The sequence below is a fragment of the Carlito syrichta genome, unplaced genomic scaffold, assembly GCF_000164805.1.
Source record: "Carlito syrichta isolate Samal-C Ts95f unplaced genomic scaffold, Tarsius_syrichta-2.0.1 Scaffold305825, whole genome shotgun sequence".
Taxonomy (NCBI): domain Eukaryota; kingdom Metazoa; phylum Chordata; class Mammalia; order Primates; family Tarsiidae; genus Carlito; species Carlito syrichta.
The window spans coordinates 1-20,266 of NW_007249921.1; the positions used below are offsets into that span (position 1 = coordinate 1).

Here is a 20,266-nt window from a genome sequence, read left to right on the forward strand (position 1 = left end):
ACTAGAGTCTATAATACTGAGTGACCTCTCACAGAAACAAAGATTGGAGTATCACATGTTGTCACTCATATAGTGGACCTTGATCATCCAATGTGTTACCATAAGAAAATGACTGATAGTGGTGGGAAACTATGAGGGGGGAGGGGAAGGGAGATGGGATTAATGTTAGTAAACGTCTGTCTGGGGACAGGGAGACTCCTCTTATCAACAAGAGTGCCTGAACGAAACATATTTGTATACCTAACCCTTAACTGTACCTCACAATATCATAATAAAAAATATTGATTATAAAAAAATAGTGACGATAATGGTGATGGCTCTCAATATTGACACCTCACGGTTTAGAAGCCCCGCATGCAGGCAGTAACTAGGACATGGCAACAATGACAAAGTAGCTTCACTTTATGGACAACAATAATAGCAACCATTGAAAACATCTATTGAGCACGTACTACATGTCAGCCTTGTATTAAATATTTTACAATCATTATCAAATTCAATCCCTTAACATGGTAAACTCTATTATTATGCCTTTAAGCGGATGTGGAAAGTTAAAACAAGAAAGGTTAAATGACTTCGTCAAAGTCACACACACAGTAAAGAGGGAAAATTCTGTCATATTCCAGAGAGAATAATTTATTCTCAATCCCTACAGTAAATAAGCATGACATTAGCACATGCTGCCACTGAATGTTCAGTGTCTTTGTTTTTCAATGCCATCAAACAGGAACAGTGAAATTTCTCATTGTGATTGCGCATCATGGTTCATGAAGAAACTTCAGCTCACTCCAGCATTTGGTCCCCTAAACAAAACTATCAGGCAGGATAATTAGCTACATCTTACAGACAACAACAACCACAAAAAAGCAAGGCTCCCAAAGTTTATAAAGCATGCAAGGAAGAGAACCGGAGAGCATATCATCCAAAGATTTCCACTGCATTTTGTTCTGGAGTCGCATTTCATCATTCATCACTAGTAATGACATACTAATCACTACCCTTAATGAAAGTTTGCTTTCCATATGTGTTATTTCAATAGCAACTTCAATGACTCTGTGAAGAAGTTATGCCTGGTAGAAATTAGGAAACGGTGGCAGCAGTGGGAAACTGTCAGAGGAGTGGGGAGGGGAGCACACGTTCCCCTGCATAATGAACTTTTGTACACCTAACCCTGAATTGTACCCCACATCTTCAAAATTAAAAATTAAAAAAAAAAGAAATTAGGAAACAGAAGTTCCAAGAAGCTCAATAATTTATCAAGGTTAGACTGAGATTACAAAGCAGTTAAAGGATTCCCAACCATTCTCCAGGGTGTCAAAGCCTAGAGAGTAATATGAAATAGGTTGATGGTGAAGTTGATGATGAAAATGAAAGTGATGTGCCATTAATGATAAAGCGCTTTTTGGTTTGTAACCTTCTCATGTCCTTGGTCACCAAAGCAAAGGTGCCAGAGTACTCCCAGCACACCGAAGACCCCTAAGTCTCAGCTAGCTCTTCTCTGACTTGCATCTTCCTCAACACATGCACTCACACACACACACACACACACACACTCATACACATACACACATAGCAATAAATCCTAGTATATGCATGACCCCAAAATGAACTCCACAATAAGGCAATAAGGTAAAAACTATTGTTATAAAGTTGCTTTTTGAAGGAAAATTAAAGTTTGAAGAGGCTCTTTATAGTGAAATCCAGTTCAGTCTCATTCAGGACATCTATTGGGAAAACTTGCCACATTACAGAAATCTAGAAACCAAACTACATCCCAATGCTTCACTATCATAATCCACAGTTTTCATATTTGTACATATTTGCAAACATGCAGTTACAACCAGTGAATCACAGTGACATCCCCAGGGAACAAAGAAAAGTATGCCAAAGTCCTTAGACTGTAAATTTTAAAGGCTAGTTTATTATTTAACCAAAATTACATGCTAATTTATATTTAAAGAATGTTAGAAACAAATTCAGCATTTCTGAATTCCTGCTCCAGGACTTCTCTGAACACGCTGAGCAGCAGCCTGTCTTGTTTGGACTCTTCCTGGGCGTGAACCCCATCACAGTGTTGGGATACCTGCTCGTTATCCTGGCCATTGGCTCTGACCCATGTACTTCTTCCTGGTCAACCTGTCCTCCATCAATACCTCCTTAACCTGCACTATTGTCCTCAACATGCTGGTGAACATACAGACACAGCATCACACCATCTCCTACACTGGGTTCCTCATGCAGATGTACTTCTTCATGGCATTGCTACGTGTCCATCTGCCTTCCTCTACATTATGCCACAATCATGTGTCCCTGATGCTGCCTGCTGCTGAAGGCCATATCCCACCTCTGCTCCCACCTCCTGGCTTTCTCACTCTTTCCTAATGGCTCAGTTCTCATTCTGTTCCTCTCATTCCATCCCACACTTTTTCTGTGATCCTCTCCCACTCCTCAAGCTTGCCTGTTCAGACAACCATATCTTTCAGCTCATGATGTTTGCTGAAACAACCCTTCCGAGTGTAGTGCCTTTCATCTGTGTCCTGGTGTCTTATGCCCACATCATGTGCATCATCCTCAGGATCCCTTCAGCTAGGAAGAAGCACAGAGGCTTCTCTACCTGTGGCTCTCACCTGACAGTGGTCACTCTCTACTGTGGGACCCTCTTTCTGGTATATTTCCAGTCCTCATCCTCCTAATAAACAGGTACTGGAATGGAAGCTTCTGTGGTATACACAATGGTCACCCCCATGCTGAACCCTTTTATCTATACCCTGAGGAACAGGGGCATGAAGGGAACTTTGTGGAGAGTTCTTTGCTTAGGAAAATGTTGTGCTCAGTAAAGAGTACTTGCCTAAGGTAGAAACCCAGTCTCTTCCAAATGTCTTCTTAATTGGACTTCTCTATTACACTTTTGAAAAACTCAGATTGAAGGCAGGAAGGATGCTCAGCATCACTAGCAGTTTTAACAAATGGAGAATGCCTGACTTGGCAGGACTGGAATAGGACCAACTGTCCACTGACAGAGCTGCAACCTGGAGAAAGAAATTGGCCAGCAATTCCTATAGGATGTCACAATAAAAACTGTATGAAACAAATTCAAACAGGAAGGAAGAATGTATTCAACCTATTGCAATAGGGAGAAGAGACCAAAATTCAGCCTGAACTCAAATAAAGGGCAGGAAGAATTTAAGTGCTGTGGTAAGATGAAGAACATAGACCATCTGTTTACCAAAAGGAAAAATAAACTTCTCATGTTTTTGTGGCAGGGAGTAGTTTTGCAACTTGGAACAAAGCATTACCCATGAAAGTTAGGTCCCTACTGTCCCACAGAGACTGAAATTTCTTATTATTTCATTGCAAATAGATGGTTCCCAAGTCCTTGAGAAAGATATTCTTGTGTTGTAAAATTGGAAAGAACTTTTTTCTTAATTTTTTGAGAAACAGAGAAAGAATTTGAAATTAAAAGTTTTCGAAAGTAAATGCTGTAAGAAAAGGGAGGCCAGGTACCTAGAGTCGAGAAGAAGTCTGTCTGAACTTCAGTCAAGCTGAGGGAGACATTAAGACCATCTTGATCAAGGGTGTAAGTATCCAAGCACATTCAAACCAGAGAGTAGGACCACAAAAAGAATGCCATTAGACAGAACTTAGGTTCTAGGAGGAAGCTCAACTGGTAGCTCAGTCTCTGACTAAGAGGCCCCATTCAAGGACAATAAATGCTAACAGAACCTGGAAGGGCCAAGTGCTCTGAGCTTCAGGGACAATTTCCAAGTCCAGCTTTGAAAGCAACCCACTTAAGCTTTTGATCAGAAATTGGTTGCAAGTTCCAATTTCCATAAAAAGCTTCTGCAAAGCCAAAGAAGTCATCAATAGAGCAGGGAGACAGCCCACAGAATAGGAAAAAATATTTGCCAAGTGTATATCTGACAAAGGCCTGACATCCAGGATCTACAAAGAACTCAAATATGTCAAAAAGAAAAAAAAAGTGGGCAAAAGTTATGAACAGACACTTCTCAAAAGAAGACATAAGAGCAGTCAACAAGATACATGAAAAAATGCTCAGTCACACCAATCATTAAAGAAATGCAAATTAAAACTACACTGAGATACCACCTAACTCCAGTCAGGATGACCATCATCAATAACTCAAAAAACAGCAGATGCTAGAGAGGATGCGGGGAAAAGAGAGCACATCTACACTGCTGGTGGGAGTGTAAACTAGTACCTCCTCTGTGGAAAACAGTTTGGCGATTCCTAAAAGATCTAAAAATTGACCTCCCATATAAACCCGTGATTCCCCTTCTGGGAGTATACCCGAAGGAACTCAAATCATTCTGCAAAAAAGATACCTGAGCACGCATGCTCATTGCAGCACTGTTCACAATAGCAAAAACATGGAACCAACCATGTTGTCCACTGAAAGTAGACTGGATTTTTAAAAGTGGTACATGCCAGGCACAGTGGCTCAAGCCTATAATCCCAGCACTTTGGGAGGCTGAGGTGAGGGGATTGCCTGAGCTCACGGATTCAAGAACAGCCTGGGCAACTTGGCAAGACCTCATCTCTGCAATAAATCAAAAATTAGCCTAGTGTGGTAGCACATGCCTATAGTTCCAGCTACACAGAAGGCTGAGGCGGAAGGATTGCCTGAGCCCAGCAGGTCAATGCTGAGGTGGCTTTGAGCATGCCATTGCACTCCGGCCTGTGTGACAGAGTGAAACTCCAATTCAAAAAAAATTGTGGTACGTATACACGATGGAATATTACGCAGCCATAAAGGACAAAATTATGAACTTCGCAGCAACTTGGATGGATTTAGAGTCTGTAGTATTCAGTGATCTATAACAGAAACAAAGAACTGAATTCCACATGTTCTTGCTCATAAGCAGTCCCTGAACAATAATCATACTACTATAAGAAAGGGATTGGCAGTAGTGGGAAACTTTCATGGAAGGAGGGGGGCACACTTCATCAATAAGAGTACCTGATTTCAAACCAGGTGACATGGGGACCAAAGTGAGGCCCAAACTTTACCTGTACAATGACTATTTGTATACCTAGCCCTGAACTGTACCCCAAATCTTTAAAATAAAAAATGAAAAGAAAGAAAAGCAGCTCACCTGGGCTGTGGGCCGGCTCCTCAATGTGTTTCCTCAGAGCTGCTCGCTGCATGGTAGAGACTGGTGCCCCTACCACCACCTGCACCCCCACTGCCACTGCCCCGCGACGACCTGCACTGAGAACTGCAAGTAGAGTACATTGAAGTAGACTTCAGTGTCTTTGCATAATTTCTGTATTCAATTTTTAAATTCTTTCATATGCCTGTTGAGTGTTGTTTAAATTACCATGGCATGAATGAACCACCACCCCCTGCCCTGCCGCCAGCAATATCCGGCCTGTATCTCCGCTTCAAGACCAGCGGCCACAATCTTCAATAAGTAAACATATTCCTCATTTCTGTGGTGTTCTTGGGCACACATTTATGGAGTTTCTGGAGGGCAGTAGAGATTACTTCCATGCATAGCACGACCTCTATGCAGATAAGTGAACGTAGAAATTCATTACTACAACACCAAGAAGCCTCTGTAAGAGTGGTTGAACACAAAATTGTTGACTTGAGATCCACAAAGCATTTTACAAGCATTCTGACCTGGATGGGGTAAAGCTCAGTGCATTTTCTTGCTGTTCCCTCAGTATTATTGGAGTGAAGAATTGCTGCTTCTTGTTAGGAGGTTCATTTTATCATTACTTCCAACTTCATGCTCAAAGCACTGAGAATTGTAAGTAGAGTACACTGAAATGACTTCAGTTTCTTTGCGTCATTTCTGTATTCAATTTTTAAATTCTTTCATAACCCTGTTGAGTGTTGTTTAAATTACCAAATGAACTGCCCAGCTCCTGTAGAAGTCACATACAAGAACATGAGATTTCTTATTATGCACAATCCAACTAATGTGACCTTAAACAAATTTATAGAGGAACTTAAGTATAGAGTTACCATGATAGTAAGAGTATGTGAAGCAATCTGCAACACAACCCTTATGGAGAAAGCAGTCATCCGTGTTCTTGATTCTCCTTTTAATGATGGTGCACCACCACCATCCAACTAGATTGTTCATGACTGGCTAAGTCTTGTAAAAATTAAGCTTCGTGAAGAACCTGGTTGTTGCATTATTGTTCATTACGTTGCAGGCCTTGGGAGAGGTCCAGTGCTTGTTACTCTAGCATTTATTGAAAATAGAAAGAAATATAAAGATGCAATGTGGTTCATAAGGCAAAAGTGGCAAAGAGCTTTCAACAGCAAGCAACTTTTGTATTTGGAGAAATATCATTCTAAAATGCATCTGCGCTTCAAAGACTCCAGTGGTCATAGAAACAACTGTTGCATTCAATAAAACTGGGGTGCTAGATGCTATTGCCTTGGAAGTGCAACTTGAGACAGGACCTAACTGGTTATGCATGTTAGCCAACATGTTGTCTAATAAAGCTTCCATTGGGTCTCAGACCTAGAAAAAACAACACAGGAATTCATATGGAAACACAAACATCCAAGAATAGCCAGAACGATCCTCAGCAAAAAAACAAAGCAGGTGGTATCACAATACCAGATTTCAAACTTTACTATAAAGCTACAATCATCAAAACACCTTGGTATTGGTACAGGAACAGGCATATAGATCAATGGAACAGAATTGAGATTCCAGAAGCAAAACCTCAATTTCTCACCCAACTCATCTTCAACAAAGGCCCCACCACCTACCAATGGGGAGAGGAGAATCTATTCAGTAAATGGTGCTGGGAAAATTGACTGACCACATGCAGAAGATTGAAACAGGACCCCTATCTATCCCCATGCACAAAGGTTAACTCCAAATGGATCAGAGACCTCAATGTAAAACCTCAAACCTTAAGAACCTTAGAAAAGGAAGGAAATACTCTCGTGGAAATCGGAACTGGCATCCAATTCCTGTACAAAACCCAAAACCCACAGGACTTAAGAGAGAAGATAGACAAATGGGACCTTATTAAACTGACAAGCTTCTGCAAAGTCAAAGAAACCATCAAGAGAGCAGGGAGACAGCCTACAGACTGGGAAAAAGTATTTGCCAACTCTACATCTGACAAAGGCTTAACATCCTGGATCTACAAGGAACTGAAACGTACTGAAAAGAAGAAAACAAACAACCCCATTATAAAATGGGCAAAAGACATGAACAGACACTTCACAAAAGAAGACATTCGAGCAGCCAACAAACACATGAAGAAATGCTCAACCTCACTAATCATCAGGGAGATGCAAATCAAAACCACACTGAGATACCACCTAACTCCAGTCAGAATGGCAATTATCAACAACTGAAAAAATAACAGCTGCTGGAGAGGGTGTGGTCAAAAGGGAACACTTCTACACTGTTGGTGGGAGTGTAAACTAGTGCAACCTCTGTGGAAAGCAGTGTGGCGATTCCTAAAAGCTCTAAAAATTGACCTTCCATATGACCCTGCAATCCCCCTACTGGGAATATACCCTGAAGAACACAAATCACTCTATAAAAAAGATACCTGCACACGTATGTTTATCACAGCATTGTTCACAATAGCAAGAACCTGGAAACAACCATGCTGCCCATCAAAAGAGGACTGGATTAAAAAAATCTGGTACATATACACGATGGAATACTACGCAGCCATAAAAAAGAACAAAATCATGAATTCGTTGCAACCTGGATGGAACTAGAGTCTATAATACTGAGTGACCTCTCACAAAAACAAAAATCCGAATATCACATGTTCTCACTCATATAATGGACCTTGAACATCCAATGCAATACTATGAGAAAATGACTGATGGTACTGGAAACTATGGGGGGGAGGGGGATGGGATTAACAGTAGCAAATATCTGTCGGGGGATGGGAAAACACTTCTTATCTACAGGGTGCCTGAATGAAACGTCACTGTACACCTAACCCTTAACTGTACCCCACAAAACCATAATAAAAAATACTGATTAATGAAAAAAAAAAAAAAAAGCTTCCATTGGGTATTGAAAAGCAGTTTTACCAGGCCACAGCTAGACAGAATTGGTAACCCCAAAGTTTAAGTTCAACCTGTGTGGACACTTAGCAACATATTTTTGCTGTTCACCATTTAAAATGTGCTTATTGGCTAGGCGCGGTGGCTCAGCTTGTAATCCCAGCACTTTGGGAGGCCAAGAAGAGAGGATTACCTGAGTCTGGGGACTCGAGACCAGCCTCGACAACTTGGTGGGACCTCATCTCCACAATAAATCACAAAAACCAGCTGGGCAGGGTGACGTGCTTCTGTAGTTTCTGCTACTTGGAAGGCTGAGGTAGAAGGATCACCAGAGCCCAGTGGGTCAAGGTTACGGTAGCCGAACTTGCCATGGTACACCAGCCTGGGCGACAAGAGTGAAACTCCAACTCAAAAAAAAAATGTGCTTATCATTTTTACCAATTGGCCTTTCCTGAAATCATGCAGTATTTAGCTGTCTTTGCTTAAATCTCTTCCCATGCAGAATCTTATCAATAACTTAAGAAATTTAGAAAGATTAGGTGTCAAAATACCCAGCACAAAACTTGTATATTTTTAGTATCATACATAACTAAAATCCCAGAAACTATGAACACGCTCTGATTTATTTCTTCAGTCATTTCACACATTGGAAGTGGGGCATGTATGGTTATTTGCCTGCTCACTTTATGTTTACATCTCCCACATTCAGACCAGTGCACATCAAGTTTGCTCAGCCATCGGTTGTTTATTTGGATTTTTACCAAACCTTTCAGTGATTAATGTCTTTCTGTAAATCTCATTTTGTGATGTTATGGAAAATCTCCATTTGGAAAAACTACATTATACAGAAGCACATGTCTTTAATGTCTTCAGACAAAAAAGCCTTACAGTGAATTGATTTGCACTCTGAGGTGCAACTTAACAGGAAGTGCCTGAAGAAAGAATGGGAGGGGCTAGTAAATATTTTTAGCAAAATGTTGCCTTTGTCTTGCGCAGAACCTATAGAATATGCTCTTTTTTAAATTTGTTTATTTTTATTTTAAAATTCAGGGTTAGGTATACAAATCCTCATTATGCAGGTACCTTTGTTGATGAGGTGCCCCCCCATCCCACCCCCTGGCAGTTTCCCACTACTGACAATCCATTCTCATAGCCTTATGATAGTTGTTCAAGGTCCACTTATGAATGAGAACATGTGATACTCAGTTCTTTGTTTCTGTGATAGATCATTCAGTATTATAGCCTCTAAATTCATCCAAGTTGCTGCAAAGTTCATAATTTTGTCCTTCCTTATGACTGTGTAATAGTCCATCGTATATACGTACCACATTTTTTTAATCCAGTCTTCTTTCAATGGGCAGTACGGGTTGGTTCCATCTTTTGCTATTGTAATAATGCTGCCATGCAAGTGCAGGTATCTTTTTCATAGAGTGATATGACTTCCTCCAGGCATATTCCCAGTAGGGGGATTGCAGGGTCATATGGGAGGTTATTTTTAGATCTTTTAGGAATCGCCACTCTGTTTTCCACAGAGGCTGTACTAGTTAACACTCCCACCAACAGTGTAGAAGTGGTTTTTTCCCTCATCCTCTCCAGCATTTGCTGTTTTTTGAATTAATGATGGCCATCCTGACTGGAGTTAGGTGATATCTCAGTGTGGTTTTGATTTGCATTTCTTTGATGATTAGTGAGGTTGAGCCTTTTTTCATGTATCAGTTGGCTACTTGTATGTCTTCTTTTGAGAAGTGTCTATTAATATCTTTTGCCCACTTTGTAATAGGGCTGCTTGTTTTTTTCTTTTTTGGCATGTTTGAGTTCCTTGTAGATCCGAGATGTTAGGCCTTTGTCAGATATATAGTTGGCAAATATTTTTTCCTATCTGTAGGCGTCTCCCTGCTCTCTTGATGGCTTCTTTTGCTTTGCAGAAGCTTGTCAGTTTGATGAGATGCCACCTGTCTGTGTTATCTTTTATGGCATGGACACTTGGGGTTTTCATCAGGAATTGGTTGTCAGTTCCAATTTCCATAAGGGTGTCTCCTGCATTTTCCAAGGTTCTTGTAGTTTGAGATTTTATATTAAGGTCTTTGATCCATTTAGAGTTGATTTTTGTGTATGGTTATAGGTAAGGGGTCTTGTTTTAATCTTATGCATGTGGTCAGCCAGTTTTCCCAGCACCATTTACTAAATAGGTTCTCCTCTCCCCAGTGGTTGATGGTGGAGGCCTTGTCAAAGATGAGTTAGTTGAGAAATGGAGGTTTTGCTTCTGGAATCTCTATCCTGTTCCATTGGCCTATATACCTGTTCTTGTACCAATACCAGGCTGTTCTGATTATTGTAGCTTTATAATAAAGTTTAAAGTCTGGGAATGTGATGCCTCCACTTTGTTTTTTTGTTTGATTTTTTGTTTTTTGTTTTTTTCACTGAGGATTGTTTTGGCTATTCATGGTCATTTATGGTTCCATATGAATTCCTGTATTGTCATTTCCAGGTCTGAGAAGAATGCTGCTGGTAATTTAATGAGTATTGAGTTAAATCTGTAGGTTGCCTTGGATAGGATGGACATCTTTTTTCTTTCTTTTCTTTTTTTTTTTTTTGAGTTAGAGTCTCACTCTCTCACTCAGGCTGGAGTGCAGTGGCACGCTCACAGCTACCACAGCCTTGACCTGCTGGACTCAAGGATTCTTCAACCTCAGCCTTCCAAGTAACTGGAACTACATACAGGCACATGCCACCACACCCAGGTAATTTTTTATTTATTGTAGAGATGAGGTCTCGCCAGGTCGCCCAGCCTGGTCTCAAACCTGTTGGCTCAGGCAATCCTCTCACCTCAGCCTCCCAAAGTGCTGGGATTATAGGCATGAGTCACTGTGCCCAGCCAGGATGGACATCTTAACAATGTTGACTCTTCCAATCCATGAGCATGGAATATTCTTCCATTTGTTTGTGTCATTTTTTTATTTATTTGAGCAGTGTTTTATGGTTGTCGTTGTAAAGGTCTTTGATGTCTCTGGGTAGGAAGATGTCAAGGTATTTCATTTTTTTTGTGACTATTGTGAATGGGATTATGCTTTTTATTTGGGTTTCTGTTTTTTACTGTTAGTGTATAGGAATGTGACTGATACTTGCATATTTATTTTATACCCTGAGACTTTGCCTAAGTCCTTTTTCAGCATGAGGAGGTTTTTGACAGATTCTCTTGGATTTCATCTGCAAAGAGGAATAACTTAACTTACTCTTTTCTATTTGGATACCCCTGATTTCCTTCTCTTGTCTGATTGCTCTAGCTAGGACTTCCAATACTATGTTGAACAGGACAGGTAAGAGTGGTCATCCTTGTCTTGTTCCGTTTTTCATGGGAAATGGCTTCAATTTCTGTCTGTTTAGTAGCATGTTGGCTATGGGTTTCTCATAGATGGCTCTTACTATTTTGAGGTATGTTCCATCTATGCTTAGATGCTTAAGGGTTTTTATCAAGAAGGGGTATTGGGTTTTATTGAAAGCTTTTTCTGCATCTAATGATACAATTATGTTGTTTTTGTTTTTACATCTCTTGATGTATTTAATTACATTTATGGTCTTGTGGATATTGAACCAGCCCTGCATCACAAGGGTGAAGTCTACTTGGTCATAGTGGATGATTCTTGAGATGAGTTGTTGGATCCGGTTTGCTAGAATCTTGTTGAGAATTTTAGTGTTGGGAGCCAGCCACGGAGGCCCACTGAGTGTTAGGGATCAGGGAGGGCCGTGGACCCCGAGACCGCTAGGATGTGTTCAGGAGCCATTGACCCCATTTTCCTCCTCCTTTTACCATGCAGCGCAAGTACCTAAAGGAACTCTGCTGATCTAAGCTGAAGGCTCTGTGACTGTGACAGGCATGGCTCACTCTAGAAACCCATTGTTCCTGTTTCCCATAAAACTGTGGTTTCAGCTTAGTTATTAGATATAATTCAAACTCAGGTCACATTTGGGAGCCTTTTATACATGATACAAGCTTCTTTATAAGATTTAAAAGTATATTTGTAGAATTAGTATATACATTTAGAGAGCTGTTTCCAGCTTTAGATGGTATAGATGATTATCTAGGGTTACCAGAAATGACCCAGCACAAACTTTGGACTGGGCCACATTCCTAAGGGCCCAGCATCCACTTTGGGCTGGGCTGCATTCTTTTAAACCAGTTCTTTAGTTACAATTAGTGTAAGTTTTTTCTACTTATAATAGAAGCTGAATTTATTTTATTCATAGAAAGTATTATAGAATAGGTTACTCTATGTCAGGGAATTATGTTAGTCCAAGCGTGATCATACATGATACTTTGAGGGTTTATAAGAATTTAGTTAACTTTAGAAATTTCATAGTCCCCACTTTCTATAATTGCAGTTTTGGCTTTAGTACAATTACAGTTTGTATTTGGGTTTATTTTAGAAGATTTATTGCTGATGATCAGTCTTATATGTCAGGATTAGGAATTAGAAACTTTTATAGAAATTAAGATAGATACATAGAATTTTAGAAAAGCCATTTTGTTAAGAGATCATAATCAATTGTTCCTGGAAATGGCCCAGCATGATCTTTGGACTGGGCCACATTCTTTAGGAACTGGTTTGAGCTATAATTAAGAGTTTTTTACAGTACAGGTAAAGTTAGCACAGAATAGAAAGGTATTAGGATTTAAGTCAGTCATTAGGTGTTGGGTATGCATAAGTTTTAGAAGTTATTGATTATTAAGATTTTATGATGTGAGAATTGTTGTATTGCCTTTGAGGAACATAAACCAAGCATAAGGAACAGTGAGATAATTTTGGGATTGTCCTCCCTCATGCTTGGGAAAAACCTGGTAGGTGGGGGACACCCCTCATCCACCTGGCTTTGTGTTCACATAATAGTCTTGTGATTTTATTGGGATTGTCCTTCCTCATGCTTAAGAAAACACCTGGTGGGTGGGGGGGATGCGCCTCATCCACCTGGCCTTGTGTTCACGTGAAAGTCTTGTGATTTAACATGTGAAAATTTGGGATAAAAGACTCATGGTTGGTCCCAATAAACGACTTCTGCTCATTTCACTGAACAGTTGTCCACTTTCTTTCTTCCTCTTTATATCTATCCCTCCATCTTTCTTTCTTTTAATATTTATCCCTACTACAGAATCGGCTTCTGCACTAGACAGAGTCCAGTCTCTTTCTTTCTCTTTCTTTCTCCAGAATATTCGCCGACACTGCCCCACCTTCCAGGGACCCTCTAAATCTCTTTTTTGGGAGCTGGCCTCCCTCATTTTAGCATCTATGTTCATCAAGGATATTGGCTGTAATTCTCTTTCTTTGCTGGATCTTTACCCAGTTTGGGTATCAATGTGATGTTAACTTCATAAAATGATTTGGTGAGAGCTTCCTCTTTCTCAATCACCTGGAATAATTTCTTTTCAATTTTTTATTTTAAAGACATGGGGTACAATTCAGCATGGGGGTATACAAATGTTCCTTATGTGGATACCTTTGTTGATGCAGTACGCACCCCCCCCTTCACTGACAGTTTCCTACTACTGCCAATCCCACCTCCCATCCCCGGCAGTTTCCCACTATTGCCAATCCTTTTCTTATAGTATTACAATTGTTCAAGGTCCTCTTATGAATGAGAACATATGATACTCAGTTATTTGTTTCTGTGACAGATAACTCAGTATTATAAACTCTAAGTACATCCAAGTTGCAGTGAAGTTCATAATTTTGTTCTTCTTTGTGGCTGAGTAATATTCCATCATATATACGTACCACATTTTTTTAGCCAGCCCACTTTTTGATGGGCAGCAAGGATGGTTCCATGTTTTTGCTATTGTGAACAATGCTGCAATAAACGTGTGTGCAGGAATCTTTTCCATAGAGTGATATGAATTCCTCCAGCTATATTCCCAGTAGGGGGATTGTGGGGTCATATGGAAAGTTGATTTTTAGATCCTGTAGGAATTGCCAAACTGCTTTACACAGAGGTTGTGCTAGTTTGCACTTCCACCAAAAAACAGAAACCCACATAAAAAGCACAATCCCATTCACAATAGTTACAAAAAAATGAAATACCTTGACATCTTCCTAACCAGAGACATCAAGTGTCTTTTCCCCACATTCTCTCCAACATCTGTTGTCTATTGAGTTATTGATGATGGCCATCTTGATTGAAGTTAGGTGATATCTCAGTGTGGTTTTAGTCTGTATTTCTTTGATGATTAGTGAGATTGAGCATTTTTCATGTATCTTTTGGCTGCTTTTGAGAAGACTCTATTCATATATTTTGCACACTTTTTAATAGGGCTGTTTGTTTTTTTCCTTTTGGCATGTTTGAGTTCCTTGTAGATCCTAGACATTAGGCCTTTGCCAGATACACAGTTGGCAAAAATTTTTCTCATTCTGTGGGCTGTCTCTCCACTCTCTTGATGGTTTCTTTTGCTTGCAGAAGCTTTTCTGTTTGAAGAGGTCTCACTTGTCTATCTTAGCTCTTATGGCATGCACATTTGGGGTTTTGATACAGGAACTGTTTGCCGGTTCCAATTTCCATAAGGGTGTCTCTTGCATTTTCTAAGTCTAACAGCTAGACTTTAAGACTAGAGCATTTATTGCAGAATTAAAGATTCATGTTATACATATAAAATGTTTATCATCCACCAGGAAGATATAAAAATTCTAAAATTTTTGAGCAATAAAATAGCCATGCATATACATTTAAGATATGACAGAGGTGTGGGTTGCCCATTGGAGGCCTGCAGTCTGGAGTGGCCGTGGCTGCATGAAGGGCACCCTGGGGAGTCTGGTGGTCGTGGGCTCCCGGCGCCGCGATGCAGGAAAGTTTCAGCTGCATGGTGGCCAACCGCTTCCACCAGCTGCTGGCCGAGTCGCACCGGTTCGACATCCTGCACGAGGTTGAGCGCTGGCGCCTGCAGCAACTGCAGTGCAAGAGACGCGACGAGGTGGCTGCGGTCACAACCGGCATCCACGGCGACAGGAGCCCAGCCGGGGCCTTGGGTCACAGACCCTGAGCAGGTGGTGGCCAGAGGGAGTCCCAGAAGGAGCTTAAGAGCCTCCTGGCCCCGGCACGACGCAGACAGCCCTGGGGTCGAAACACAAGGAGAAAAGGAGCGCAGCAAGGATAGAGTGACAGCCGGAGCCAGAAATGACACTTGAGAGAGCTGAGCAGAGACCCTACAGGGAATATTGGCCCTATGAGAATGAGAGGCATGCAGACTTTACAGCTGAGAAGTCCCCAGATGAGAAACCAGTTGATAGGTTTGATCGAGACAGACCGCCGAGAGCGCGGAGATTCACGAGGGGGCTTGCGTGGCAGAGGAAGAGGTGGCCCTGGGAACAGATCTTTCGATGCCTTTCACCAGAGAGGGAAGTGAGAATTAGAAAGACACAGTGGGAATGACAAAATAGCAATCAGAACTGAAGAAAACATGAGTGGACGCGAAGTTTGCACCTGGGGATCAGGCAAAGATGCCAGTGAGGTGGAGCCGACAGCACCCACGGAAGAGTCTTCACCGTTGAAGGAGGCCCAGGATGCCCTGGAAGAGGAATCTCCCGCCAAAGTTCTCGAGTTGGAAGTAGAAGAAGAAACTCAAGCTCAAGAGATGACTTCAGACGAGCAGAAAAATCTTCAGGAACAAACCAGACTGAGTTTAACATCCAGAAGCCAGAGTCCACTATTCCTTCCAAAGCAGAGGTGATTCACAAGTCCAAGTACAGATGACCAAGAGGATGATTCCCCTGTTTTCCGGAAAGCCACCAATGACATCACATCCCAGCTGGAGATTTGTAACCTCCCTCGTCCTGGGCGTGGAGCCAGAGGTGGCACCTGAGGAGGCCGGCAAAGGATCAGGAGGATGGAAAACTATGGACCCAGAGCAAAAGTGATGATACAAGATGCTGCTCCCAACCCAGATGACCCTGAAGACTTTCTCCCTCTGGCTTGAAGAGCCCTATTCCCTGGCGACTTCCAGCAGCTGGGGCGAACCCATGAAGATACTTTTCTTGCTGTGGGAAGAGAGTCAGACTCTTAAGAACAATCGATGCTGCTTTTCCTGTGTCCTTTGAATTTGTTGCACTTTTTTGGTCTGAGGGGGTATGGGTAGAGTGACTTCTCCAGAACGGGCACTGCCGCTCCCTAACTAGCCAGTCCAGCACTTTCTCAAGAAGGTGAAGAGTGCCGACTATTTTTTATGTAAGTATTCCCAGTTGAAGTTCAGGAATCATGTTTAAAATGTGTACATAGAGATTGTATTGGACCTGCCATAAAATCACAGAGTGTCAAGGAAGCTGTCAAACACTCCTTGATACGACATAGGAAGGCGTGTGGATGTCCAAATGTGTGTCCTTCGGTGTGAGAAGAGGTCAGAGAACCTGAACTGTTCATTTAAAGCAACCACAGCCTAGTTTCCAAGACCAAGCAATTAAGATGCCTTTGTATGTACTGTTTACTTGTAAATGTTATATATGCGCCTGGAACAAGGAGTACTAGACAAATCTACACTCTTAGTGGGTCACTTTAATATACTTTTCTTTTTTTTTCCTGCCCCTCTCCCAGCAATTTATTGGCCCCTTGGGGAGGTAACAGCTCAGGTAAGGTCTTCCACTCCAAAGTCGAGTTCTCTGCCCAGGGCACTAGGCTGACCTGGGCACCCAGAGGCGGCACCCCGACTCCCAGACCGGAACGGGGTGCCACAGGCTGCCAGCACGTCAGAAGGCACTGGCGTCCGCAGACCCTCGCCGTCCCGGTGGGCAAGGCGCGGAGGAGTGGTAGAAGACACAGTCCGTCTGTCCCAGAACCGGAGCCACCCCTATGAGCCGTGGGCAGGCAAGACGCACATGCAAACCCTGCCTCATAAAGCACGTTTGTGGAAGGGACGGGGCGGGGTGGCCGAGGGTGACCCGCCGCGCCTCCCGGTCACATGTTGGCTCGCTCCCCCTGCAGCCACCAGTGGTAGGCGCGGGACACGGTGTTCCAGGCGTCCATGTAACAGCCCGTGCACATGGCGATGCACTTCTGCTCCGAGTTGTCCAGGGAGCGGCGCCCCTCCCCCGTCCCCCTTCCCCTCTTCCCCTTCCCCCTGCTCTCTTTCCGATACACTTCCGGAAACACTTGTCTGTCATCCTCTGCAGCAGCTCCTGCGCATTGGCCACGGCGATTTGCACCTTCACGTACTCCATGATGAGCCCGGGTCCAGTTTCCCGCTGCTGCCGAAGCCCCCAAATCCTAACCGAAGCCACCTTCCATGACTCTGCAAAGTAAACAGCCCTGAGGCCCTGCGCAGACCCATAGCGGTGCTGAAGTCTATTTTTCTTGACAACCAATAGAACAAGTAGGCAAAAAAAGTCTAAATACATAGAAGATTTGAAAAACCCAAATAAGAATATTAACCTAATATACATATATAGTACACTATATCCAACACTTGTAGAAAACAACTTTTTGACCAGGCGCAGTGGCTCAGCCTGTAATCCCGGCAGTTTGGGAGGTCAAAGCGAGAGGATTGCCTGAGCCCGAGAGTTCGAGACCAGGCTGGGCAACTTGGTGAGATAAATTTTAAAAACTAGCCAGGCATTGTAACGTGCATCTATAGTTCCAGCTACTTGGAAGGCTGAGACCGAAGGATCGCCTAAGTCCAGCAGGTCAAGGCTGCGGTGGCCGTGAGCATGCCACTGCACTCCAGCCTGGGTGACAAGACTGAGACTCCAACTCAAAAAAAAAAATTGTTTTTTTGTCAAACACCTAAAGAACATTTGCAAAACTTGACCAAACATATACTGAACATCTCAACAACATCTCAAGAAAATCTCAACAAATTTCAAAAGATTGAAATTGTACATGTCACAATGCAATTAAACTAAAAATCAATAACGAAAAATAATTTGAAAATGTCCTATATAGTCAGTAATTTAGAAACACTCTTAGAGCTGGGCACAGTGGCTCAAGTCTGTAATCCCAGCAATTTGGGAGGTTGAGGCAAGAGGATTGCCTGAGTCCAGGGGTCCAAGACCAGCCTGGGCAACTTGGTAAGACCTCATCTCTACAATCAATTAAAAAATTAGCTGGGTGTGGTGGCGCATGCCAGCTATTTGGAAGGTTGAGGCAGAAGGATCGCCTGAACCCAGTAGGTGGAGGCTTCCATGGCCGTGAGCATGCCACTGCACTCCTGCCTGGACAACAGAGTAATAGTCCCACTCAAAAGAAAAAAAAGAAACACACTTAGCAATAATCTAGGAACTAAAGAAAAAATATTAGTGGATATTTTTAAGGTATGTTATGTGAATGAAAATCAACATGATGCATATGGACATGTGAGATACAAGTAATCATTATTTAAAGGAAATTTTTAGACTTACATGCAAATGTTAAGAAGAGAAAAACTGCAAAATAATGAGCTAAGCATCCATCATGAAAAGTTTGTTTGTTTATTTATTTATTTATTTTTTTTTTTTTTTTTTTTTTTTTTTTTTGAGTTGGAGTCTCACTCTATCACCCAGACTGGAGTGCAGTGGCCGTTCCCAGCCACCACAGCCTCGACCTGCTGGGCTCTGACGATCCTTCCATCTCAGCCTTCCAAGTAGCTGGAACTACAGGCGTGCACTACCACACTTGGCTAATTTTTTGATTTATTGTAGAGATGAGGTCTTGCCAAGTTGCCCAGGTAGGTCTCAAACCCGCGGGCTCAGGCAATCCACTCACCTCAGCCTCCCAAAGCATGGGATTACAGGCTGAGCCACCGAGCCCGGCTATCATGAAAAGTTTAAAAAAGAACAGCAAAGTCGATGCAAAGAGGGTGAAAAGGAAGAGCGTAAAATACTAAAATAGAAAAATACAGTAGAGTGAATAAAAAGCAATTATTTGAATAGATAAACATAATTTATAGCTCTCTAATGAAACTGATCAAGAAAATTTCTGCCAATAATCAGTAACAAGATAAAAATGTGACATCTTTATAGATATTAAAATGAAATTAGAAGATGTGATAAATATTATGTCAGTAAACTTGAAATTTTAGATTAAATAGATAAATTCATAGGAAAATACAACTTACCAAAACTAATGTAAGAAAAAACTAAAAACCTTAATAGCCATATAACCATTAAGAAAATTAAATCAGTACTCAAAAATCTTTCCTCAAATAAAATCTAGCTGAGATATCTAAAAGAGTGGCTTCATATAAAAATAATTTTTCAAGAAAGAATTAATTTACATCTTACAGAAACTCTTCTAGACCACAAAAAAATAAGGGATATTCACAAGACTCATTCGTGAGATGAGCACTGCCTCAGTACCTAACACTAGCAAAGTCATTACATTAAAAAAAATTACAATTAGCCAGGCATAGTGGCATACCACCTGTAGTTCCTCCCAGCAACTCAGGAGGCTGAGGTGGAAGGATTGCCTGAGCCCAGGAGGTCGAGGCTGTGGTAAGCCATGATTGTGCCACTGCACTCCAGCCTGGGCAACAGAGTGAGACCACAACTCAAAACAAGAAAGGCAAGAGAAAGATAATTACAATCAGATATCATTGATGAATATGGCTAGAGCTCAGAGAAGAGAAGGCAATCATGGGTATCCAAATAGGAAAAGAGGAAGTCAAGTTAGCTCTCTTTGCAGATGACATGATTGTGTACCTTGAAGACCCAAGAGAATCTGTCAAAAACCTCCTTACACTGATAAAGGCTTTTGGCAAAGTCTCAGGATATAAAATAAATGTGAAAAGACAATCGCATTTCTTTACACCAATAATAAACAAACAGAAACCCAAATAAGAAGCACAATTTCATTCACAATAGCCACAAAAAAAATGAAATACCTTGGCATCTTCCTAACCAGAGACATGAAAGACCTTTACAATGAAAACTACATAACTCTAATCAAAAAAATCAAAGATGACACAAACAAGTGGAAAAATATCCCATGCTCATGGATTGAAAGACTCAACATTGTGAAGATGTCCATCTTACCTAAGGCAATCTACAGATTCAATGCAATACCTATCAAATTACCAGCAACATTCTTCTCAGACCTAGAAAAAAAACACAGGAATTCATATGGAAACACAAACGACCAAGAATAGCCAGAACAATTCTCAGAGAAAAAAAAAAAAAAGCAGACAGTATCACATTACCAGACGTCAAACTTTACGATAAAGCTACAATCATCAAAACAGCGTGGTACTGGTTTAGGAACAGGCATATAGATCAATGGAATAGAATTGAGATTCCA

At 41.6% G+C, this 20,266-nt stretch overlaps 1 protein-coding gene and 2 pseudogenes across 1 annotated transcript; 2 read left to right on the forward strand and 1 right to left on the reverse strand.

Annotated features, from left to right (window-relative positions):
- Positions 1–5,876: 5,876 nt before the first annotated feature.
- On the forward strand, positions 5,877–6,389 carry LOC103265053 (annotated as a pseudogene).
- Positions 6,390–14,800: 8,411 nt separating this feature from the next.
- LOC103265062 lies at positions 14,801–15,983 on the forward strand (annotated as a pseudogene).
- A 971-nt stretch (positions 15,984–16,954) lies between these two features.
- TIMM13 (translocase of inner mitochondrial membrane 13) lies at positions 16,955–17,284 on the reverse strand. The gene is given in 3 exon segments (XM_008062758.1): positions 16,955–17,083; positions 17,122–17,238; positions 17,240–17,284. Coding segments are annotated over 3 exon segments (291 nt in total).
- Positions 17,285–20,266: the final 2,982 nt, after the last annotated feature.